The sequence below is a fragment of the Aspergillus piperis genome (genome assembly GCF_003184755.1).
Source record: "Aspergillus piperis CBS 112811 unplaced genomic scaffold BO85scaffold_1, whole genome shotgun sequence".
NCBI lineage: Eukaryota > Fungi > Ascomycota > Eurotiomycetes > Eurotiales > Aspergillaceae > Aspergillus > Aspergillus piperis.
The window spans coordinates 1,171,484-1,193,231 of record NW_020291591.1 but is presented as its reverse complement, the minus strand read 5'-3'; the positions used below and the strand labels follow the sequence as shown (position 1 = coordinate 1,193,231).

The window sequence follows — 21,748 nt, the reverse complement described above, 5'->3', positions numbered from 1 at the left end:
GAGAAAGACAAATCTTCTCGGGGTGAGTCGAGCAGGCCCGAGAGGATGGGAATGGATGAGGAGGAGAGGTGGACTAGACTACGGCGACGCCAGCGGGAAGCCTGCAAGTGGGAGAGGCCGCAGTGGTAAGGAAGAGTGAGTGAGTAAAATGCGAATACCGAAACGGAATCAGGCTGGCCTAGTCCCGATGTTCCACACCAGCGTGGCCACTGCCAGTAACCGTTCTAGAAACCTGCACCTGGAAATTTTAAAATTATTGGGGCCAGGTCAGTAAGTAAAATATCACTCGGAGTACGTTCTCCGTGGGTGCGAGCAGCAGCAGAGCGAGAGAAAGAGGAGGTATATCATGGTGAAATGGAAAGGAAGGTAACGGTACTAATTATGTATGAAGTATGGGGAAAAAGAAAACAAGAGGAAAAAAGAATAAAAATAAAAATCCGGCTTACCCGCTTTGCAGTGGGCCGCAGGCCGCATCGGGTCTAGCGGGCTAACCAACCGTCGGGTCCATACGCGTCGCTGTACGGAGTATTCCTCCCGTCGCTTTTACCTGTTACCAGCCGATTTTGTGCTTGGTACACCCGGATACACACTCTTTCTTTTTTGGAGGGGCTGGAGTCAAGCATTTCTTTCTCTATCTCGATGATGGGATCTGCCAAATGCCACCAAGCACTCTAAAAAAGACTTCCGCCAACGTGTATGACAACGCTCACGGGGAATACTGACCCTGTGTTTACTTTTCACCAGGAGGAGCTTGGTCGCAGTATCTTTATTTCACTCTCTCGCCCCCAGCCAGTGGTATTTTCCCCAAGTGGGCAAGCTGACACTCCTGTCCCGAATCACGTATTTGGTAAAAATCGGTCTACATTCGTACCTGGACAAAATACAAATTCCGATCTGCTAGGAGTCTCCTACAGTATGCTTACGGTATGGCGCCACCACGTTAAGAGAGGAGAAAATATTTGCAAAGGTCAACGAAGCCCACTGTAAAATGGCTCTTAAGGGGGGAGGGAAGAAAGGGCAAAAAGAGTGGAAGATAGCGAGAGTGATTTAATAAATACAAACACATGAAGAATGGACAGGACGGACAGTCAGTCATGCAAACCAAACTCTAGAATCTAAGAGGTGCTGAGCGCCCTTTAAAGTGACTTGATCAAAGGAAACGAAACAATTTCATTAAAAGAGGCAAACTCTATCTTTGTGATCAGTGGCATGTAGTCTGCCTACTGTGAGTGTGTGTATGTAAGTATGTATCTATGTCTCTGTAAATTCTAAGCTCAGGACCAACGCAATCCTAGTCTGAAACCACTATCTATCCTTTGCATGGGGCCGCGATCCTCCCATCCCAGAGAAAGAGAGATACACATTCTGGCTTAGTTGCTTATTCTCCTTCCTTGCCTACTGTAGCTTACTTGGATCGGGTTCCGGTACGAAGCCAACCAGGAGGGGTTTAGCTGCCTATTTTCTTGCCTGCGTCACTTTGTCTGACACAGCGGACGGGCACTTAGAAAAGCTCCTGTGTGAAGTGTTACTGGCTGTGTGAGGACGCCCCGACCGTAGATATGGAGCAACCAAGTGGGCATCGATGTTGGATATTACAGCGTACCCAAGGAAAATGGATCTACCGGTTCAGCCACTTTGTAACCGAGCCAGGTATTCAGCGTTTGAGACAGGGCCACGGCCGCAGATCCTGAACCGTTGATTGGTTGTGGCTGGGCCAACACTGCGTGGCCCAGTGTAGCTGTCGTCGTACCTGATACGTAGGCAGTCACCATTGATTTGGTTGAATGATAAGTAGGACTAATTGCTGAATATTTATTATTTATTTTTTTCTGGAGAATCTTTATTATTTACTGTGTTAAGATTTATGTATGTGGATGGTGAAAAGAAATTACTTTGTAGTCAAGTGACAAACGGTCGCTGCCTATTGAGGAGGAGAAGGAGGAGGAAGAAGAAATCACTACTACTACTTAGCTACCAGACTAGAGGTGGGGGTAAACAATTCCCAGGAGATGATGACTATTTTAGTGTCTATCTTGCGATAGTAACTAGGACTATTCTGGGCTAGTGCAAGCAAGATAATACACAAGATACACACTGACTGTACAGGGTACAGTAACAAACCCGATATGCAAGGTAAGATACGTAACAAACAAATCATACGGCACTCGCCACCGCACAGGACAACTCCTGGTCTTAGAATCCGCAGCAAGTGGAGTTGCAACCCGGCAGGAAGGAGAGGTCTAGAAGGCAGGATCGGTGGTGCGCTGACCCGATTCCCGCGTATGATGTAAATTATTCCCGCTGCCTTTGGGCTTGGCCCTGTCGCGTCTCTGTTGGTCTGGCCGTGGCTGGAACGAAGTCGAATCTCAAAGGCAAGGGAAAGGGTCAAAGGTGAAGTACCACAGTAGTAGACTTGGTAGAATACGTCCCTGGGAGAGAAAGGAGATAACAAGTGGTGGACCGACGGTTTCAGCCGGCCTATCCCGTCTACTCTCCCAAGGATGTCCACCATAGGATCCACGGATGTCCGAAAGTTGGTCAGATCCAGGTGTTAACTTAACAAATTAACTAGTAAGTTTAATCGAAACCAACTTGCTTAGGCAGTGACAAATCATGCGGTCGCATCTCCAGCTCCTTCCACGGTTAGGAAAACCTCGTGTCATGGCACAGGCACGCCCTACAATTGGATGCTCGTCTGGGCCGCTGCCATACAAGCTTTGCACTATCATAAACAAACCATGTCGCTCAGATGCTGCCATCCGACATCATGATTACATACATCTTAGACGTGACTCGGTCCATCATCGTGGGAGCTAAAGTATACTTCCGGTGAAGAGCTTCGGGGATGATTCAGTCCTGTAAACAGGTGGCATGGGGCCAACGGGCTCCCTCCGGAGTCACTAGGCAGCAAGGTGTTGCTCACTTGCTTCGTACTTCTGTTGCTTGCAGCAAGGCATCCGCATCACTGCACTCACTTCCTGCGAGGTAGCACGGAGAATTTGTTGCATTGCACCCTGCGACTTCATCGCCAGGATCATGAAACGATCGCATTGCTGGGAAGGCTAGGAATACACTACTCATATTTATTTAGTCGTGTCTTCCTTCATCCACAGGAACGATGAGAGAAGATCGACAATATTCGGCTTGATATCGAAGGCATTCCCAAGCTTTGCGATCGATCATCGTTAGGTCTTATTGCGATATATGCATAAGATGGTGCCCGCGGCCCTCCCGTAATTCTTTGCCCCTGTCAGCAAGCCTCATTCTCGCCCAACTAAGCGGACATGAGATCGCCTTTTTTGAGCCAGATCAGAAGAATATGCTTGGGACAACGAGAAGTCAGTCTGGCTGTGCTCTCTGTTCAGAGTGATTAAAACCCCATCCTTCGATAACATTGCTTCCGACTCTGCTAACGGTACGGAACAGCATATGATAACGCGCTAGACACATTCTTGCCTGGTGCTCCGGACATGCATCCATATCCCTGGAGTTGCACTAAACTACTGCACCGTCGATAGTGCTAAGCTATTGGCATTTTTGTCATCTGGCCAATGAGCTGTGCAAAGCCCATCTACCCAGACAGGCGATGCGAGGATGACGCCAGTAACCTAAATTTTTGAAACCCCGCCTTTCAGGTTCTACCTTCCTATCACACTACTATTTTGTGGTGCCTTCGCTCGAGTCAAAACTCCCGGTCATATGGTATGCAGTTGGACTACTGTCTGTCTACCTGGCGGGGCATGTTCAGCACACGTCTAGGTCATCCTACGGTATTGATAGGGACCGTCTATCTGTACCCAGTACTTCCACTATACGGGCGATCAGAAAACAGACTATTCCTTTTTTTGCTGGAGCCGCATGATGATGGCATGAGCAGCTGAACAGTTTGGCCTAGAATTGACTCACAGCGGAATGCCCTTCGTTCTTAGCCTTTCAAACAGATATGAAGGGGTACCCTCACGGGAACTACGGCAATGCCGACCGGGCGACAGCCAGATCGCTAGCCTTATCTGTGAAGCCATCCGCAAGGGGGTGATAGCATTGATATCGCGGTACCAAGGGAATATAGTGTGCCAGTGAACCATGGAACCCAAGTGTGGCTGGTGCAGCCATCAGAAACAACCCGGGACACGATCAGACTATCGCAATGTCAGCAAGGTTACCAAATCACTCACAAACAGAATTTGCCGGGCCGTAACCAGCCCAGTGCCCATCGCACTATCCTTAATATCGGCATTTGGTAATGCTTACTCCATGTGGAGGACTCCATCACGATGATCGCTCTTCCCGCAAAAGCAATGTGGCTGAAGGGAGCGAAGCAAAAAAACCGGAACGGAATCCAGGGCGTGAGCTGATTAGTCACATGCCGATCCGTGATTCGTAAGCGGGGCGCGGTCCTTCTGAAAGTAGTTACTCTCTCTTCATCAGTCAGCAGGCATCTTTCCATCTCTCCTGAGCTCAATGTGTGCACATAAGGGGAAACTGAGTAAAGGACTTCACTAACATTGCTAGATTAAATAAACAAACAACACTATACCCGCATCTACCACAACAAAAAATATGAAAAACAACAACAAAGTCCCAAGCACAAACAACAATCAATCAATCAATCAACTATGAGTCCACCCATACAAAAATAGTAGCACATCGGCCATCCCTTTGGTGGACACTTAATTTACTCTAGCGGCGTATTTTTCATCTCCTGGCAATTTCCTCCGTCCGGTCCTAATTTTGGTCAACGGTAAACAATAGCAGCACCACCTTTTCATTTCCCCTACGATGGAGCCCGGAAGGGCTGCCTCGCTTGACTAACTATTTACTATCTACCAGACGAGTCAGGAATAACTCTCAGACCTACGTACTAAGGAAGTGGAGATAAGCATATAGCTGTCAGTCGATACTACTACGACACCAGTCTATCTATACCTGCTATTCACAGTATGCAGTATCATTCTGTACCCGATTCTTTATTAGGTTTATTTATAGATGTTACTATCTACTCATGGGATGGATACTCATCGATGTTTAACACAGACGCACGCATACACAGTGCACTGACACATGACATATTTAGAACTAACTACTAAGTTATATCAGAGCAAGACAAGAGAGCCCTATAGTCAAGTAGTCACACACACACACCCCCATCATCCCTAAATATACCACTCCGCTCAATTAATAGCAACAATAGTAAATAGACACATCACATGAGCTCCCCCCATCCCTCGAATCCCCATCACTAATCAAAGAAACCAACTACCCACACATAACATAACCAAGTACCTACCACATACAGTAAATTCCTCCACAACCAAAGCAATCCAAAAGAAGAAAGAAAAATCCTATGTGACTCGTCAAATTAACGGGGGCCGAATCCCCGAAATTCTGAAACATAAGGTACATACATACATTTTTCTCATCCCTGTAGATACATGACACACATACATACAACACAGATACATGTATGTTGTGTTTACTCCGTACTGCATGATCATCTGCATGGACGGCTTGTGAGGCTGATTTGGGTATATGCTAACTAACTATGCTATGCTTTGCTTAGGTTCCATTTAATCTATTTCTTTTCTGGTACGTAGTAGACGGGTTGCAAGCGAGAATGGTAAGTAGGGAATGGATTGGGATTGGGGGCTGCTACTACTGCTTGTTGTCGTTGGCGTGGCTTGGCTTGATTCGGCTTGTTGTTGTTGTGGGTGAGGCGCAGCAGCAGCAGCAGCAGCAGCAGCAGTACGGTGCGATTGTGTTGGTTGATTTGATTGCTTAGTGGGTTTGGGTTGGGGCTGTTGTTGGTTCTCTTTCGATTAATTGTTGTTGTTGTTATTGTTTGTGGTTTACTGTCTTTGGTTTAGGTGGTTAGTTAGTTAGCAAGTAAGCAACCAAGCAAGGTACTAGATACTATTCATATATTGCTTCATCCAAGGTGAGGGTATATAGACAATTATGATGTGGTCTGGAACCTGACAACAACAACGGCAAGACGGGTATCTGGGAACCCAAACAGACTCGGGTCTGCATCCGACCAGGGTATATTGGAGCTGTAGTATAAGTCCAACAAAAAAAAAAAAAAAAGTCCGCTGTTTCACCACCGCCCTGGGCGCTGAGGGCCCCTCCAGCGGTTGCCCTCGACGACCAGATCCCGTTCCTTCTTTCTCCGCTCATCCCGAACGAAGCGGGGAGGTGGTGGTTGGTTGTCGAGAAGCAGGGGCGCTGCTTTCTCGGCTGCAGGTATCAGAGGTGGTGGAGGAGGAGCAACTACACGAGGCAGAGCTGCTCGCTCACGGTGGATCTCTTGAATTCGACGACGGCGTGCACGCCGAATCTCTTCCGAGCGCTCAATCAGTGCGTCGACGTCGTTCTATGCAAGTCTGTCAGTAGGGGATAGACAGGTGGCACACAAAGAAAAATGAAACATGCCTGCTCGAGGTAGGAAAATATGTAATAGAAGGACTCGGTCTCCTCATACTCATAGCCAGACCGCTCAAGGGCCTCTCTCACTATCAGGTCCTTCGTAATCTCCGTCCAAAGGCCGTCACGACGGTCTTTGAGTCCAACGTATCGTCGTCCTATTCGCCCAAGTTGCCGTTCCGGGATATTGTCAGACTCTTTCACGTCTTTAACAACAAGCTTAGACTCACGATCGCCGTATCGTGAAGGCTTGATTTCTTGTGTAACTATCTCAGTCCGTTTCTCTTCCTTGGGTTCGGCTCTGACAATATCCAGCTCCTCCATCGTCTTAATGTCCTTCCTAGGAGGTGTGCGATGCCCACGGAGCCTGTAGATATCCTCTTCTTCAAATTCTTCTTCGACGAGGGACTCTCGGCTACCATCCCGCCGTATCACTGTAAGCCTTTCCTTCTCGCGCTCCATTGACCTAGGCCTCGGAGGGTCGATAGGTACAACCTTTTCCCGCCGAGGTTGAGGGAATTCCTCTTCCTCTCGTCGAAGAAAGAGGATCTCTTCTTTATCCCGTCGTCCTTTCCGGCGTCTCTCACTATTCAAGGGTGAGCGGGTTATAGTTGAAGATATAGCTTGTCCAGACATACCGTTCGCGAAATTCTGCTTCTGTAAGTGTGATCTCAGGGCTATGAGCTCGAGGCATGCTAGGCTTTGTTCTAAAGCCTACGAATGAATGTGAATGAGCAATGCTGGGATACATAAGGAAGAGAACAACTCTTACCATCACGAATAGGCCTACCATGCCCCGGCGATGGAGCTCTAGGGATTGCAATTTCTGGAGATGACGACCTTTCCCGTCTTTCGAAGATAATCTCCTTTTCCTCAACACTTCGCTCAGGTCTTCTTTCCCTAGGGTCCCAGAATGAGACTTCCTCCTCATCGACCTCTTCATCGAGCTCGTCGTCAGCATCATCTAAACTTTTGTGTCGGTGTGATCTGTGCCTGTGTCGCGAATGCGATGACCTCTCATAGAAAGGGCCACTGCGGTGCCTCCTATGGTGTTCTTCCACATCGGGCCTTCGAAGCCGCACGTCACCTTGCTTATAATCCAGTTCTCGCAGTCTCCTTTCCTCCAGAAGACTCCGACTGCGTGGTTTAGGTGCGACCTCTGGAATCTCATACCTGCGTCGATGCACCGGTCGTTCATTTCTCGGCACAAGAACGATATCACTGTCAGACTCGCTGTCAGTGTATCTTCGATCCGTTTCCTCGCGAAACGTGATCTCTTCCTCTATATCCCGGTCCCTCGAACGAGGCCGTCCGCGAAGAGGGGGTTGTTCATCCCAGTCTTTCTTCAAGCGGCGCGGTCTCTCACGAGGTGGTTCAAGGTCTTCTGGCTCACGTCTCAGGATTGGAGGCGCTAAATCACGAGGATAGCCATGAGGCTCACGTAACATCTCCGGTTTTCTTTGAGCTTCCAGGTGTAAGCGTTCAAGTTTGTCAAGCGGTAGTCCCTCCGATCCTCGACGTTTGTATCTTATATCTTCCTCGAAGAAACGCTCATCCCTGCCTCGTCGTGGATACACATCACGCTCAACTTCGTACATGTCCTCCTCGTCGTATTCTCGAGCACGACCTCGTCGAGGCATGGTGTGTCGTTAAGAATAAAGAAATGCCACAATGGCCAAAGATGTGCGCACTAAATAGATTTATCAAAGAGCGACATGTAAAGGGTAAACAGCAGGTTCTCGCTAGGCGGTTAAGGCTGGTGTGCGACGTTCCTGAGCAGCTGTATGAGCGACGGAGCAGGCAGGAGGCAGGAGCAGCTGCTATGCGACAGAAGCACGGCACTAGCAGGAGACGATCAAGTCATTCCACCGTAGGAAAATCAGCCTGACGATAACGTTATTCCTATTATGTCAGTGATGGAAAATATCTGGTTGCAAGATGATAGGCATCCGAGCGAGTCCAGCCTGGAAGCGACCCCGCGGCTGAGTCGGCTGATGTCATGCTGCAGCACGGGTTCTCTGCCCGAGAAATCTTCCCAACTGCTCGTTGAATACGAGCCACCACATTATCCTTTTAGCTGGTGGATGAATGATTCAAATGGCTTGTATAATCTTCAAACCATGTGGAAATGATGTAGAGAGTTGAGTACTAGTGAGAAAAGCCTAGCGAAGTCGTGGAACCGTGGTTCAGCTGGCGGAAATGTAGTAGTATGATGATGATATATTATTCATCGCCACAACTAAAACAGAGTAGGTCTGATCGATGATTGGCGATGCTGGTTTCCAGTTATTTCTCCAATGAGATGCTAAATAGCACCACTGATGTTGTTGGTATGGTAGGTAGTTACCAGTGGCACTGATAAGTAAAGTGGGAACAGAAGTAATCTGTGGCTCGTTTCAAATTAAATATTGTGTAATGGAAGTTGGTGCCTTGAGCCAAACACAATTGGGAAATCGCGATCTGAGGCCACCAGTATTCGGTAATAAATACTGAAACGTGAGACACACAGCGTTCAATTCTATTTTTGAATTTCGAAGGATCTGACTGTACTTGATCCTGGATTATATACTATATCTTGATATCTCGCTACATATAAAGTTGAGCCTTACCCGAATTTGAGACGAGTCTGCCCCTTCTCTGGCTTACCCCGATTGCTACGATTGGCCTTAGTACGAGCATTAGATGCTCCGGGTTTGCTTGTGGGTACTGGGGGCTGTTGAGGAACGCTGGATGCCTGTCGTTCTTCATCTGCCAGGTCTTTGGCAAAGTGCCAATCATCATGTTCACCCCTCTCGTGCTCTGGTAGTACGCTGCCGCAGCGACTGCAGGTATAACCCTCTGGTAACGTTTCTATTAGCTCAGATGAGGGGTCCTTGGGCTGAAGGGCTGGATTTGCATGCTCGTTGAGCTCGGTTCCCATATCTTCTGCTTCAGGATCATCCTGGTCAGGGTGTAGGTCAGTCTCCGGCGGCTTGAGGAAAAACCGCTTAATGCCATTGTTTTCCAGCTTCTGGCGTTTCTCATCGGGTTGCTGAGCATCCGACGACTCTTCAGCCATCAGATCCCTCTTCGGTTGTGAGGCTTTTGCCTGTTCACCGCGAAGGAGGAAAGAGTCTATTGCCCGGTTCTTCGAGACGCCGTCTTCGAATCCACCAACGCTCAAGGAGAGATTGGCGCAGGGCCATGCACGTCCGTCTGCTATGACCTGCCGGAAGAGTGTTTTCCCAAGCTCAAACAGCAATGTTTCATCGATGGGTACTGATCCGGGAATGGGAAGTTGACGGGAGCGAACCTGAGCCCCTTGACGGTGATGCAAAGCAACTGTTTTTGGGCGGCGCTTGTGCTCAAGAACGCCATCCTCAACAAGGCGGCCAAAAATATCGGCCGCAAAAATACTAAGCCATTTGTCTGCCTGGTCAACCGAATTTATGCTCGGCCTGAACGACTTGGCTGAAAGCATCGATTTGATTTGGGTCCGCGAGTTGACCTCACTTTTGTCTTCTCCCCGAATGATTCCATAAAGCCAGGTAGCAGTATCGTCATCCAGTTTGGCGCGAAATTGCTCGAGAGACACTTTCAGAAGGTCACTCACTTGTTCTGTTCCAAACATTGCGGTAACCTGGTCACCAAGCTTACCCCCAAGCATCCTAATCTTTGTGAATTTGTAGCCACTGAGAAATCGTTGTACAGCACGGTTCCGAACAATGGTCTGCTTGTTCGGCTTGTTGCAGGCGCTCCCCAATTTCGCCATCATCTTGTTCTTGGCAACACCCGCAGAGCAAGTGTATTGGAGCCGATCCCAAACAGCTGCCCTGACCGACCGAACAATCTCAGACCCTATCAGTATAGCGATGTCATCCCAGTCGGGGTCATCAACTTCTGTCTCATGTTCGTCCAGATCGATCAAACAATCCTCAAAGTCCCACTCAAGCGCAGTCGTAGGCGGGACAGGAAGTGGAGTGACACGGTCATCACCTTGCAGTCCAGCTCTCAGTTCAGGATACCGTTGACGGAGGACACCGTGCACAAGAGGTGACAGATCAATGAAGACTTCATCAACGCTAGCTTTTTCAAGACCAGCGTGCTGTACTGTAGACTGAGTGCCAGCCCCCTGTTCGTCACCAACCAGCTCCCTATGCCATCTCGCCAGTTCCTCCTTCATCACCTTCAAGATTTTGCGCGATTCCGCCCGGTATGGGTCGAGGCACACCTTATCGGTGTTCATCCGCTTGAACGCATCGTTTCTGTACGCCCATTTCCCACCTTCTCCTTCCCGGAACGTGGCCACATGTTGTAGGATGATATCCGGACATAGCTTCTTAGCTTCTGCTGCCGATATCATTCTCGTTATACCGAAGGATCGTGCTGGATAGTTTATCGCAATGAGCGAGTCCCATTGTCGTACAGCTAAAGGGGCCGTGCGGGGTGTCCTCAGGCGCACCATTTCACATTGTGCGTAGAAGGCATCGAGATCGACATGAGCAATCACTCGCAGGGGTGTTGCTGTTGAACTTTGACGGAGAAGCTGTAGGTGACGATAGGTGTAGCGTGAATGGGTCTTCAAGGAATCGGCGGACGTAAAAGTCGACGGGACGGGTTCCGGGGAAGAGTGTGACATATTGAAAAGGGTAGTGCTATAGTCATTGCGGAACGTAGAATAGCGGCTTTCACGTCAAATGAGATCAGATTGCTGTATCTTGGATGTGACACCTCCTTCTGTGAAGAAGTCGGGCTAAATTTCGCGCTGGAAGCCATGATCTGAGGTTGCAACCGTTGACTCGGGAAGACCACTTCCCAAAGAGGATTAGCTTAGATTGGTCGAACGGCTGCATCGCGATCGAGTCAATCTAATCGACACTGCGACGGGAGTCTCCTGGTGTGTCTCCTCTTTCTGGCTTTCATTCCTTCATTCTGGTATGCTTTAGACGACCTATAGAAAACCGTTCTAGCTTGATCACGCTAGGTAAATTCCAAGTTTGAATTCGAATTTGCTGCTTACTCGTTTTGCTTACAATCTACAAACTTTCAAAGTACTGACAACACCGCTATAGCTACAGGGAGCAGTAAATGCGTTTATGCGTGTTCCCGACCACACAAGGAAGGATCATTTAGCTAATGCAAATAAGGCATCAATGAAAAGACTTTACTGTTAGAAAATTGATTTCATCCCAAAGATCAACGTCAAGTCATGAGGTGCATGTCGGACCTCTGATCAGATGAAGGGATGATATCATTAAACTCAGATTCTTAATAGATCTCAAGCTTGTTCGGTCACATGGTCCTCGCCAGTGTTTATTGGCATGATCTTCCCATTGCAAACACAAGACAGAGTGTCGGGCACCCATTCTCTTGCCCCCTTTAGATGTCTTACTCAAGGCATCTGCCGAGTCAGTTGTCAAATGAAGGCAACAATATCATTCGATAGCCTTGAGTTTTCCAGACTGCAAGACCGCAGACTGTAGAACTGACTGAGAATGCAATATCTCCATGGCGCTTCATGCTTTTCAAACTATTAATGTTAATGCATGAGTCTTCGGTGAGATTAAATGTGATCTGATTTGAGCAGGCAGCATATGCATGATCACTAAGTACAGCATGTATGCCTCTTTTTCTTCACCTGCGAACTCGATAGGGTTGATGCAGCCACTATGGAGACCATGCGACAAAGTAGACACCTGGACGGATGTCATTCGAGCAAAGGATGGGTCCCCAAAACTTGGTACATGGGGTCTCACCGCCATGCTGATACTATACTATACTATTGGGAAGTGGTGACCCCTCGGTGGTGGGAAAAATACGCCTTGTCGCCTGTCGGACTCTGAAAATGGGTCGGGAAAGTGTGTGACACTCCATGTCGGGACACAGTTGGCGTGATGGGGATTTTGTGTGTGTGTGAAGGAGGGTGACAGCCGCGCGAAGCAAAGTTAAATAAACCCCAAGAAGGCAACAGGGAGCATCTGATGGTGTTACAGAAGCCAGACGCCATGCTTCGAGACCGCAAAGACCGGTTAGTTAGGTCCGTCGGTGGCTGTTCACCCTCTGAGGGTGTGGTCGCGAATCAAGGAACATCCAACCAGTTGCTGTAAGGGAACCGAGATGGTCGATCATGCAGCTGGCCAAGGATGGTCAAGTGTTCTTGCCAGATTGCTTTATGGGGAGGAGGGGGGCTGTGGATGTGTGTGTGAACTGTGAAGACGTACTACGTACATCCTCTCCTGTCTACTATCCTTACAGTTCGGACTACCCAAGAGGGATACGAAGTTGTGGAAGGAGAATTACGAGATGCTGTTGCTATTCGCTCAATTTCTGGTATACATTCCATATTTTTCTTTCTTTTCCTTAAAATAATAAATTATTTGTTATCTTCTAGATTCACCGAGAAGTCTTCTCTACTGTGTATTCTTCATCTCATTTCGAACGATACCAAAGTGGGATGATTCCCACACCCTTCTCCGCTTCACTCATATAGATCCCTGTCAGATAGACTCACAAGTCACCACATTAGATTAGTAGTAGTACCAAGATTGGAATTCCCACCGGGAACCAAACAAGCGAGCGAGCCATCACAAGAAACGTCCCCCTCCCCCCATCCAGCGCTCTAAGCGGGATGAATGGAAAGTTCTCATTCATGGGTCTTGCCCATCCCCAGCCCACTTGAATGGAGGATCGAGGATGATCCTGAAGGAGGAGGAGAATGATTGAGTGAGGAGGGTAACCTTCCTTGGGTGGGAGTGGGTGGAGAGCGGGCAAAAGAAAGAGAGCGAGAGAGCGAGAAAGAGAGATACTAGATTACTAGTGGCAGGGACACAAACGGGCGGATGAGTGCCCAAAGCCGCCACGCATTCCTGCCCAACCTGTAGTGTCCACCCCGGGCGCTAATTTGACTGGTTGGTGGACAAGGACGGGTTCGGCAGCGACAGATCCTTGGGTTCTTTAGTTGCAGATTGAGCGGGAGCACAAAGTACCCAGTCGACTAGTTGTACTTTTCCTCTCTGCGTGAGCAAGCTAGTCGCTACCTTGCAGGTACCAGATGCGACCGATTCGACGTGAAAAACCTTTGTCTGGGCTACGGAGTACTCCGTGCCTAGTCTAGTTCCTTTTACTACTAACGATGGAGTTGGGAGTACTTCCGTTGTCGTTCTGCATGGGTATAGAGAAGTAACAGTTCCGTAGCAAGCCTCTTACTTCGTGGTACTTTGGTTTGGTTAGTTACCCAGTCCAGCCCCCTCCCCATCCCCTCCATCAAGCTGATCAAGCTGGGGGTGATTCCCGTAAGGCAGGCAGCCGCTAACGACTCAATATGTGCAGCAATCATAAAAGATTTGTGGTCAAAAAGGTAGCAGTAGCTTTGAGGTTCTCAGTCGTGCAGGTGCACAAAAGCAAGAGCGCCCAGTCAATGTAACAATTTAAACCAATAACTCTGAAGGGTTCTGATATACTACCCCGTACATATCCCTGAATGCATTTTGATGCCTCGCAGCAAATAGTTTCAACTGCAGCCTCCTGTCATCATCATCAGTGTCACCGCAATTAACAACCTGGACGTGTTATTTGTTATTTGTGCCGGTACTCCGTCCTCCGTACCACTGCGAATGAACCCTTTCTGTGTGTAGTTGCGGCTGAGTCATCCAACGCTGGGCAGACCGACGAGAGCCGGGGGAACCGTTGAGATACAAAGTGTGTAAGTACTAACTGCAAGGTTCTTCTTCTCCGTCGTGCAGTCATCTGGTTGGTGGGTGGAAGCAAGCATTACTTGTGCAGTGCAGGAACAGCAAGAAGTAGGCTGAGAACTATTAGCTTACTATTGAATGGGAGCATACAATAATGAGGCTATCCAAGTATTATCATGCTATATCGCTGCCCGCAATTATGATATTACTAGTACCGTTGAGCGGCTATCCATGGATCCATCGCCGGACACCCAAACGGCCAGAATTTCTCCGCGGTTCAATCAACCGTGGCTCGTGATTCTTCGGGAATATGTAGAAGTCTAAGTAAATAATAGGGATCTAGTATCTACCCAACTATGGGACTGACTGGCAACAACTTCTATGAGCATGTTCGAAGAAGATGAAAATTTAAAATAATAGTGATAGAAGGCAATATTCATGTTGTTGATTACTAGTTAATGCTTTTAATTACTCAACTTTTTAGTTAATTATCAGTAGAAAATAGTTTTATGATTATTATTATTTACTGAATCAATGCCCTCCATTCAGAGAAATCGAATATTCATAAATATATTCAAAATCGAAAATAATAATGAATGAGAATTATTTTCCACCAGTTCGCCGCCCTAATAGGGGGAGATCCTCGAACGCCATCCGCATCATCATTGCCCATGGGTCAGCGTCAGCATCCCACCAGCTGCATCAGCAATAATATTATCCATCATCCATACTATTCACAATCAAGCCGCACGGGTAGGGGCAGGAAAATCGTCTGCACCCTCGCCTTCCATGACCCCGGCGGCTACGCCTCATTAGTCGATGCGAGTTTCTAGTGGGAGTCATCGCGCGCTCATCGTGCTGCCGGAGAGGGTCTAATCGTCGGGTTGGGTGGAGTCAGTCGTGGCACCAGACATGGCCAGGCAGCCCAAAGATGGCCCAACAGCCCAATCATCCCAATCATCCCCCTCGGCCAGCTTCACCTTCGCGATACTCCACTGGCTGCCCGCCCCCCCCCTCTCTCCCTCTTTCCCTCTTGTGTCTTGTCATTCATTAGATACACAGTAACTTACTACTACTACTTACGAGACTAGTTAGTCGCTCGCTGCTCCTCTTTCGCCGCCCGCCCTGCAGGTTTCTCGCCCTCTTATCTTTTTTTCCTCCCCGACTTGTCTCATTTTTTCCCTTTTCTCTTTCCCCCCCTTCTCTTTTCGCCGCCGTAACCTCCCATACAAACCTTCTTCCTCCCGCCTCCTCCTCCCACCCCCCCCGACTCCGAAACCTCTCCTGCTTCTCTCTCTCTTTCTTTCCTCATTCCTCCATCTCTCTCTCCCCTTTCTTCACTCCCTCCCTCCCTCTCTCTCTTCCCCTCTGGCCTGGTTATTCCCTGCCAGTTCAAAAGGTAATAGAGTCTGTGTCCGGGAGCGTTGAAGTGAAATTTACACAATCCACCCATTGTTCAAAGGAACCGGAGATTCCACCCAGGAGAAAAATAAAGGCCTTTTTTCTCCCTCATCTCCCTCTTCTCATATTCACCTGAGATTATTCTCCCTCATTCCGAAGTTCACATTCACACGTTGAGCTCTCTCGTCTCTTCCTCACCCACCGGACCTATTGAAGGACGTTACTGTCTCTTTCGTTTGCGACTTGCTTAATGCTGGAAGTGACCTATATACCTTGCATCCATCCTTGACAACCTCCGTGGACAAGACACGCTCTTACCGGGATTTGTTTCTTTTATTCTCTCGGAGCAAGAGCCATATAACCAACCCTGGGATTCCACCGCTCTTCTAAGTCGCCTTTCGTGTTCTGCATGTGTGCTTGTGTCAACCAAAAGTCGGATTAGCCTTATTTCTCAGCCTTGGAGTTTCCGGACGCTGTCTCATAGAACTGTACTTCGTGCTGTTTCTTCTTCCCCTCAAATCAACCCCCCCAAATCTCCCCAAAGGAGACCTTCTGCCACCACCTTCCTCTGGACCCGTCGGCTCTTCCTGATTTTCCCGGACCTCATTTGGCCATTTGGACCCGTTGCCTATAATTACATTAATACTGGAGACCGTTTCCTGGAACAAACAAAAACAAAAATGACTGGCCGTCTTGGATATGAGGGGCGCCCGGAGCGTCAAAACGAATACTTCATTCCTGGCGATGGTATCAGCCGGGAAGTCATCCAAGCAGACATTTGCCGTTACCTTGGAAATGATGCGCTCGTAAGACCCGGAAACCACAATGTCTGTGCCCCGCTGCTTTTCCTATGCAATCCTCTAAAATTATACGAACAATGACGCGAACATTTGGGCGGGATCTGCCTTCTGGACGAATCAGTAACTGACTAGATGGGAAACAGGGTCGTCAGGGTTATTTCATTCGCGCCTACCGGAATCTCACCTCTGTATGTTGTATTTGGTTTTGTGATATTCCCCAGGCGAAAAAGAACGTGTCCGACTAACAATTGGCTTGTGCTGCAGGAAATGATTGCTGACCTCAAAAAAGACTCGGCTCGGTGGGAGGCCGATGTTCTACGTCGGGCTGACCAGGGCTATCCCAGAGGTAGCTACCAACAAGAATTAAGCTATTCCCAGCCACCCAGCATGCCCGCGGCGTCCTACCCGGTATCTGCCATTCATGAAGGACGTCAGCAGGGAGGGCCATCCCCTCCGCCTGCCTTCTCAGCTCCTCCCCCTACTCAGACATTCCAGGTGGATCCATATGCACAATCGTACCAGGCGACTCAGAGTCCCCCGTACCCACCTGCATCAACTTACACCGGCCCCAACCATTCACCCTATGGATCTGCCCCGAACCCCTACCCTAGTGGTCAGATCCCCTACACTACTTCCAGCCAACCTCCGGTGACTGCTGAAATGCACCCGTCGTCATACACGTATGGCCCTGGCTATTATGAGAATGGAAGGAGCAATGCCCCCAGGTATCCCGGGCCTGGCTATGAAACCGAACAGGACTATTCTCCAGTTACCACCGGGATCCCTTACCCTACTACCACAGCCCCGGACCCTCGGATAGGAATGGATCCCAGATACACTCCTGAGGCATCATACCCTCCGGCAGACCGCAATAGGCCACAACCAGCCAGAGGCGGGGAAGCCCCTCGCCGGACTAGGTAAAGAAAGTCAATGTCTGCTTTCTACGGGCGTATATACTATGAACCCCTTTGTCCTTAACAGTGTATATCGTACCTGGGATCTTGCAGATATATCCACACTTCTGCTTATTCTCAGAGCCCTGAAGGACCAATCTTCCTTTCTTTGCGTATAGGAACATGAGACCGGAAGGAAAAGCGTGCATCATCGTTTGTCGGAAACAATTTGCAACTACCGGAGCCACATCCTTGGATCATCGGATTTTATCTCTCCTGGACATCCATCCATCTTATCTCTGATATACTCTTGACTTTCCACCCAACGTCTATGGAGACGTTGCCTCGCGCTCTTGGTTGGCCTGGTTATCGCTCCATTGCGCGAGGCACACGGCCGTCTTTTTCTTTGGTGTAAAGCTTGGTCGACCCAAGCTATAACGTGATGGATTTACGAGGAGGCATTTTTGGCTTTGTCTGTTGTAATTCCAGCCATTGCTGTGCTTTGTCTCTTTTCTGCCTTGCTGGGTTTTGGTTTCCATTGTCTGGTTATTCTGTGGTGTATTGGTCGTGGAATTCTCATGCGTTTGTGCCACAGTCTTCATTCTTCGATCGGTGTTTTTCGACCATCTCCTACATGTTGAGTCCGATGGAGCGCCAACTGATTTCAGGAAAATATCAGCCGGGAGCTTTTGATGACATACAGTGATGCTGTTCACGAGCTATATGTAGATATGAGCATATACGGCGTTATTTATTGTGGTTCGCTGGTTCTTCGATGGTTATTCGCATTGACCCAAGGGTATAATAATCGACTTACAAAGTCAAGCCAGTGTGTTATCTTGTACTTGACCCCTTGCCTGCGCGCATCTTATAACGCTATCCAATTGCAAGTGACTGTCTGCATGCCTTGCCTTGCTCTCCGAACCGTATGCACAGAAAGCTAATTGATGTAAATAATAGAATCTTACTTGCTGAAGCGGCGTGACTCCAACATTGCCGGTATCTGCTTGTAATGATGCTATCACCTTATCTCAATTACCTTCAGCGCATTGTGTACCCTGCTCCAATACGTGGGGAACAACCTGTGTATTCGTATCGGTTGTGACAGCATGCCGAGTGAAAGCCCTTTCCTTGTATATAACTTTTATATACAACTACCAATACGGAAGCCCGCCTCTCACATTATCTTTTGTTCCAACTTGTGCCAGTGATTTCGAATTGTAACACGCACCGAAGTTGGCCTCTGTTCACCCATTCACCATATAACACTTGTGTCTTCTATAACAGAGATCTGGACTGGTATATTGTGAAGCACCGAGCAAGTTCAAGGCAACGATGCAATCAGTCACTTCTAGTCTCTCGGCATCGTTCACAAGGCCACCTCGCTATATAATGCTCATTTATTCTCTTTCTGCACCTTTCCAGAGACTGCTTCTCGCACTGCTTCAGCGACAAGTATCTGGAGAATATACTCCGCTGCATCGAATATGTCTGTCTTGGATTTTCCAGATTACCCTGATGGCGACGTTAAGCTCACCATCCACCCGGATGGCTATCTTCTACATTCGAACCGGCTCTGCGAACACTCAAGGGTTCTGAGAGGCCTGCTAGGACAGCCAGACGAAGTCCAACCAGTGCCACATATCCAGGGGATGGATCATTTAGGCGTCTCTAATCTCTACCTTATTGGTGAAGCAGCGCATAAGTTCGGGGTCTTCCAGCTCCAGGCAAGTAGACGCCTGATGATCAGAGTATATCTGTGTCAGCAGGGATTCTAACGAGCATCTACAGGTGCCCCGTCAGTTTACGAGCGAGATCAGGGGCTTTCAGGCTGTGGACTACATCCCAGTCTGGCCTATGAAAACCCGTCGGTGCTGGGAGAACATCTTTAGGATGTTTTATTTGCTGCCGCCAATCCTCCACGACGATGGACCGGAAAAGAACTTTCTTGACAACAGTTGGAGAGTTGCTGAATTGGCGTCGGAGATCGAGGCGGGAGATTATATCTTTCCTATCCTCGGCGCAGCACTGGAGGGCTACGAGCAGGAGCTGTATTATTCTATCTCAAATGACCCGATCGGTTGGGTGAACTTGGCTATAAGAATCCAGTCACCCACGATATTTCGAGAAGGCATTATTCACATTGTTGGCCGCTGGAACTACGTGACGGATGAGGGCCACGCTTTGCTCCCTGGTCAGATCCGTGAGCTCTGTGAAAGAAAGCATAGAGATCTGCAATTCGACAAACGGATGATAGAAATGAACATCCTCAACCACCCCGTCGCTGATCCACATGATAGAGACATCTACATGTGGATGGCTAAGGCCTTTCATCAGCAGTGGCTAGGCAACTCCATTGCTGGGAACCAGACATACCGTTCTTTGGATGGTGGGGCTGCCTTCTACCGCGCCATCAATGCTGGCGGGGATGCCTATCTTCCGGTGCTCGATCCCGAGACCAACCTCATCTTACTGCCCATTCGACAAGACGAGATTACAATTGTCGAAAACCGCCTGAATGTCTTGAAGAATTCTGTAAAACATCTGGTTGATAACCTACTGCGCAACAGATCGCGGTTCAACCCCTTAGTATGGGGCGATTTACACTATTTGACATGTTGCGAAGTCAATCAGCATGGCATCCCTTGGCTGGCAGGTAGGGCTGCACAGGACGATGTAGCTCTTATGCATACCGTGAACCCTGCTTTGCCCCTAATGTACAGGGACAATATTCAAACGGAGACACGTCAAATCCACACACCTCGCATGCCCCAGATAGTTGTCGAGAACCCTTTGCCGGAGAACAATCCTCAGATAGGTACTCGGCGTTTTGTGTCTCCCTACGCCCAATCACTGGAAAGGTCCCCTGATTACAGCTCTAGTCAGTCCCGGAGTGAGCTGACCTACGCTGTCCATGAGCCTGACTTGTCATCGGATGACTCTCAGAGCAGCTTCATCAGCCCACCTCACTGGGATGAAGAGGACGGGTCAACTGCGCGAACAGACACCGAGAACCCAGTGATCCTAGCTTTCGATGAGTCTATACACACAGATGCCCAGATTTTCAGTGGAGGAGACATTGACCTAGTGAATGATGCGAGCCCTGTCTTCATGTCTCTTAATGGCAATGTTGAAGGCCACGGACATAATACTCAGCACGATGGCTGAGAGTTTGGCTGTGCTGTTCGTTCACAGCAGTATGTATTCTAAGTCTTTGCTTCGGATTTTCCGTTGTCTACTACTTCTTTTTCATTCTCATTCTCCTCTGTTTTACTATGTTCGTTATCATGTCTAGGTTCCTCATATTCGGAGTCTTGTTTTCAATCTTCAGTCTGATCTACCTTGTTCATTTTCATGTCTCGGTTTCTTGATTTGGGGGTCATTGTCTATTCTCCTGTACAACAAGTTCAATGGTCCCTTACGGCGCAGTAATGGTTCTTTCAGCACAGTATTCCACCGGCCATAACGCATCTACTTCATGGTCATACCTCTTACCACAAAACCCACACTCATGATACCAGCACAAACACAAATCAGAAATGAATAAAAAAAAGATAAAATTATGAACTCCGCTCTGTAACCATTTTCACATACAATAAATACACACACACATCTTATACCCCACCCACAGCACCTCACCCCTCCCTGCCAAAGAGCACAAGGGTATAAACATGCCCGACAGGAAGACGGCGAAGTGCACATGCACACGTAGGAAAATAGATACCCAAATACCCAGATCAAGGCTACCTCCGGACAAAGCGAGGGGCCCGCCGATACTTGCTCGTTGATTGAACGTCCTCCCTTTCCTTCTATTCTATCCGCGCCGGAGTCGCACGTTGCCCATAATTCAATGCAGAGCTAGTTGTCGGTCCTCGCCATCGGTCCGTCCATCCTATCCTTTCCATATCGCTATATCCGAGGTTAAGGTGAATTTACTCGTCATCGTAACCCTTCGGGAATGTGCGGGGACCGGCGGGGACTATCAATCGCAAGGCGCGAGCATGTCAGTATACACTACTAACTTTCCAAGACAAGCAGGGGCCCGATTGAAGAATCGTGAATGGAAGCGGGGGTGCAACATACTAGGATAAGACATAGGGATAGTCTCGGGGTCAACGTCACCCAAGGCACGTCTAAGCGGGGGCAAACCGACGAGAGCAACGGGGCCCATCGAGCCGATAATGAGGGAGTAGAAGATGGCGGGACGTTCGTGAGAAGCCCAGCGGAGGTAGCGGAGAGGCGTAGACCAGAACTGAGGCGTCGACATTGTTAAGGATTTTCTTGTTCGTTGCGGAGGTGTTCGGGTGTTTCGGCGGTGATCAAAAACCGGTGTTGGAGGTGAGAATGTTCGATCTGTGGATGGAATCCTCTATGGGCAATTAAGACCGGGGATTGATTGAACCTGCGGAGAGGTAGGGCAATTGAAGTCGGGGATTGCGACGCGGGCGAGGGGAAACGAATCGATGGAGGTTGATTGAAGGTGACGAAAGCCGCCAAAAGTGGATTTGCCGGGTCTTGGCGTTCGGTCCAAACACGTCGCCCGTTTGGGGTGTGTGTCTACGTA

The 21,748-nt window shown here is 48.7% G+C and overlaps 7 protein-coding genes across 7 annotated transcripts; 4 read left to right on the top strand and 3 right to left on the bottom strand.

The window, feature by feature from the left end:
* Positions 1-55: 55 nt before the first annotated feature.
* On the top strand, positions 56-987 carry BO85DRAFT_464896 (uncharacterized protein; the record flags this gene model as incomplete). Its single annotated transcript, XM_025662016.1, has 3 exons — positions 56-107; positions 141-270; positions 681-987. 3 exons carry the CDS (start codon positions 56-58, stop codon positions 985-987), a joined length of 489 nt encoding a protein of 162 aa, XP_025520844.1.
* A 270-nt stretch (positions 988-1,257) lies between these two features.
* BO85DRAFT_494416 (uncharacterized protein) lies at positions 1,258-2,738 on the top strand. Its single transcript, XM_025663867.1, has 4 exons — positions 1,258-1,659; positions 1,861-1,991; positions 2,107-2,133; positions 2,573-2,738. Exons 1-4 carry the CDS (start codon positions 1,583-1,585, stop codon positions 2,605-2,607), a joined length of 270 nt encoding a protein of 89 aa, XP_025520843.1. The 5' UTR covers positions 1,258-1,582; the 3' UTR covers positions 2,608-2,738.
* A 3,356-nt stretch (positions 2,739-6,094) lies between these two features.
* Positions 6,095-8,060, bottom strand: BO85DRAFT_359671 (uncharacterized protein; the record flags this gene model as incomplete). Its single annotated transcript, XM_025655523.1, has 5 exons — positions 6,095-6,370; positions 6,511-7,006; positions 7,059-7,134; positions 7,193-7,389; positions 7,435-8,060. 5 exons carry the CDS (start codon positions 8,058-8,060, stop codon positions 6,095-6,097), a joined length of 1,671 nt encoding a protein of 556 aa, XP_025520842.1.
* Positions 8,061-8,830: 770 nt separating this feature from the next.
* BO85DRAFT_13003 (DNA-directed DNA polymerase eta) lies at positions 8,831-11,481 on the bottom strand. Its single transcript, XM_025653980.1, has one exon. It carries the CDS (start codon positions 11,036-11,038, stop codon positions 9,026-9,028), a length of 2,013 nt encoding a protein of 670 aa, XP_025520841.1. The 5' UTR covers positions 11,039-11,481; the 3' UTR covers positions 8,831-9,025.
* Positions 11,482-15,857: 4,376 nt separating this feature from the next.
* Positions 15,858-17,363, top strand: BO85DRAFT_12781 (putative transcription factor RfeG). The gene is made up of 3 exons (XM_025653959.1): positions 15,858-16,318; positions 16,435-16,479; positions 16,556-17,363. Exons 1-3 carry the CDS (start codon positions 16,172-16,174, stop codon positions 17,210-17,212), a joined length of 849 nt encoding a protein of 282 aa, XP_025520840.1. The 5' UTR covers positions 15,858-16,171; the 3' UTR covers positions 17,213-17,363.
* A 1,308-nt stretch (positions 17,364-18,671) lies between these two features.
* BO85DRAFT_454977 (uncharacterized protein) lies at positions 18,672-20,352 on the top strand (the record flags this gene model as incomplete). The annotated part of the gene is made up of 2 exons (XM_025661356.1): positions 18,672-18,935; positions 18,976-20,352. The coding sequence occupies 2 exons, from the start codon at positions 18,672-18,674 to the stop codon at positions 20,350-20,352; spliced, it is 1,641 nt and encodes a 546-aa protein (XP_025520839.1).
* Positions 20,353-20,907: 555 nt separating this feature from the next.
* Positions 20,908-21,648, bottom strand: BO85DRAFT_444249 (NADH:ubiquinone oxidoreductase subunit NDUFA3). The gene is made up of 2 exons (XM_025658971.1): positions 21,268-21,648; positions 20,908-21,163 (listed from the first exon to the last, which is right to left on the bottom strand). The coding sequence occupies exons 1-2, from the start codon at positions 21,449-21,451 to the stop codon at positions 21,117-21,119; spliced, it is 231 nt and encodes a 76-aa protein (XP_025520838.1). The 5' UTR covers positions 21,452-21,648; the 3' UTR covers positions 20,908-21,116.
* Positions 21,649-21,748: the final 100 nt, after the last annotated feature.

Coding starts and splice junctions, on each gene's coding strand:
- BO85DRAFT_444249 (XM_025658971.1), bottom strand. CDS start 21,451: ATGTCGACGCCTCAGTTCTGGTCTACGCCTCTCCGCTACCTCCGCTGG. Junction 21,164..21,267: donor TATCCCTATGTCTTATCCTA/GTATGTTGCACC, acceptor TGCGATTGATAG/TCCCCGCCGGTCCCCGCACA.
- BO85DRAFT_12781 (XM_025653959.1), top strand. CDS start 16,172: ATGACTGGCCGTCTTGGATATGAGGGGCGCCCGGAGCGTCAAAACGAA. Junction 16,319..16,434: donor TAAGACCCGGAAACCACAAT/GTCTGTGCCCCG, acceptor GATGGGAAACAG/GGTCGTCAGGGTTATTTCAT. Junction 16,480..16,555: donor CCTACCGGAATCTCACCTCT/GTATGTTGTATT, acceptor CTTGTGCTGCAG/GAAATGATTGCTGACCTCAA.
- BO85DRAFT_13003 (XM_025653980.1), bottom strand. CDS start 11,038: ATGTCACACTCTTCCCCGGAACCCGTCCCGTCGACTTTTACGTCCGCC.
- BO85DRAFT_494416 (XM_025663867.1), top strand. CDS start 1,583: ATGTTGGATATTACAGCGTACCCAAGGAAAATGGATCTACCGGTTCAG. Junction 1,992..2,106: donor CTACCAGACTAGAGGTGGGG/GTAAACAATTCC, acceptor CTGACTGTACAG/GGTACAGTAACAAACCCGAT. Junction 2,134..2,572: donor TAACAAACCCGATATGCAAG/GTAAGATACGTA, acceptor CAAATTAACTAG/TAAGTTTAATCGAAACCAAC.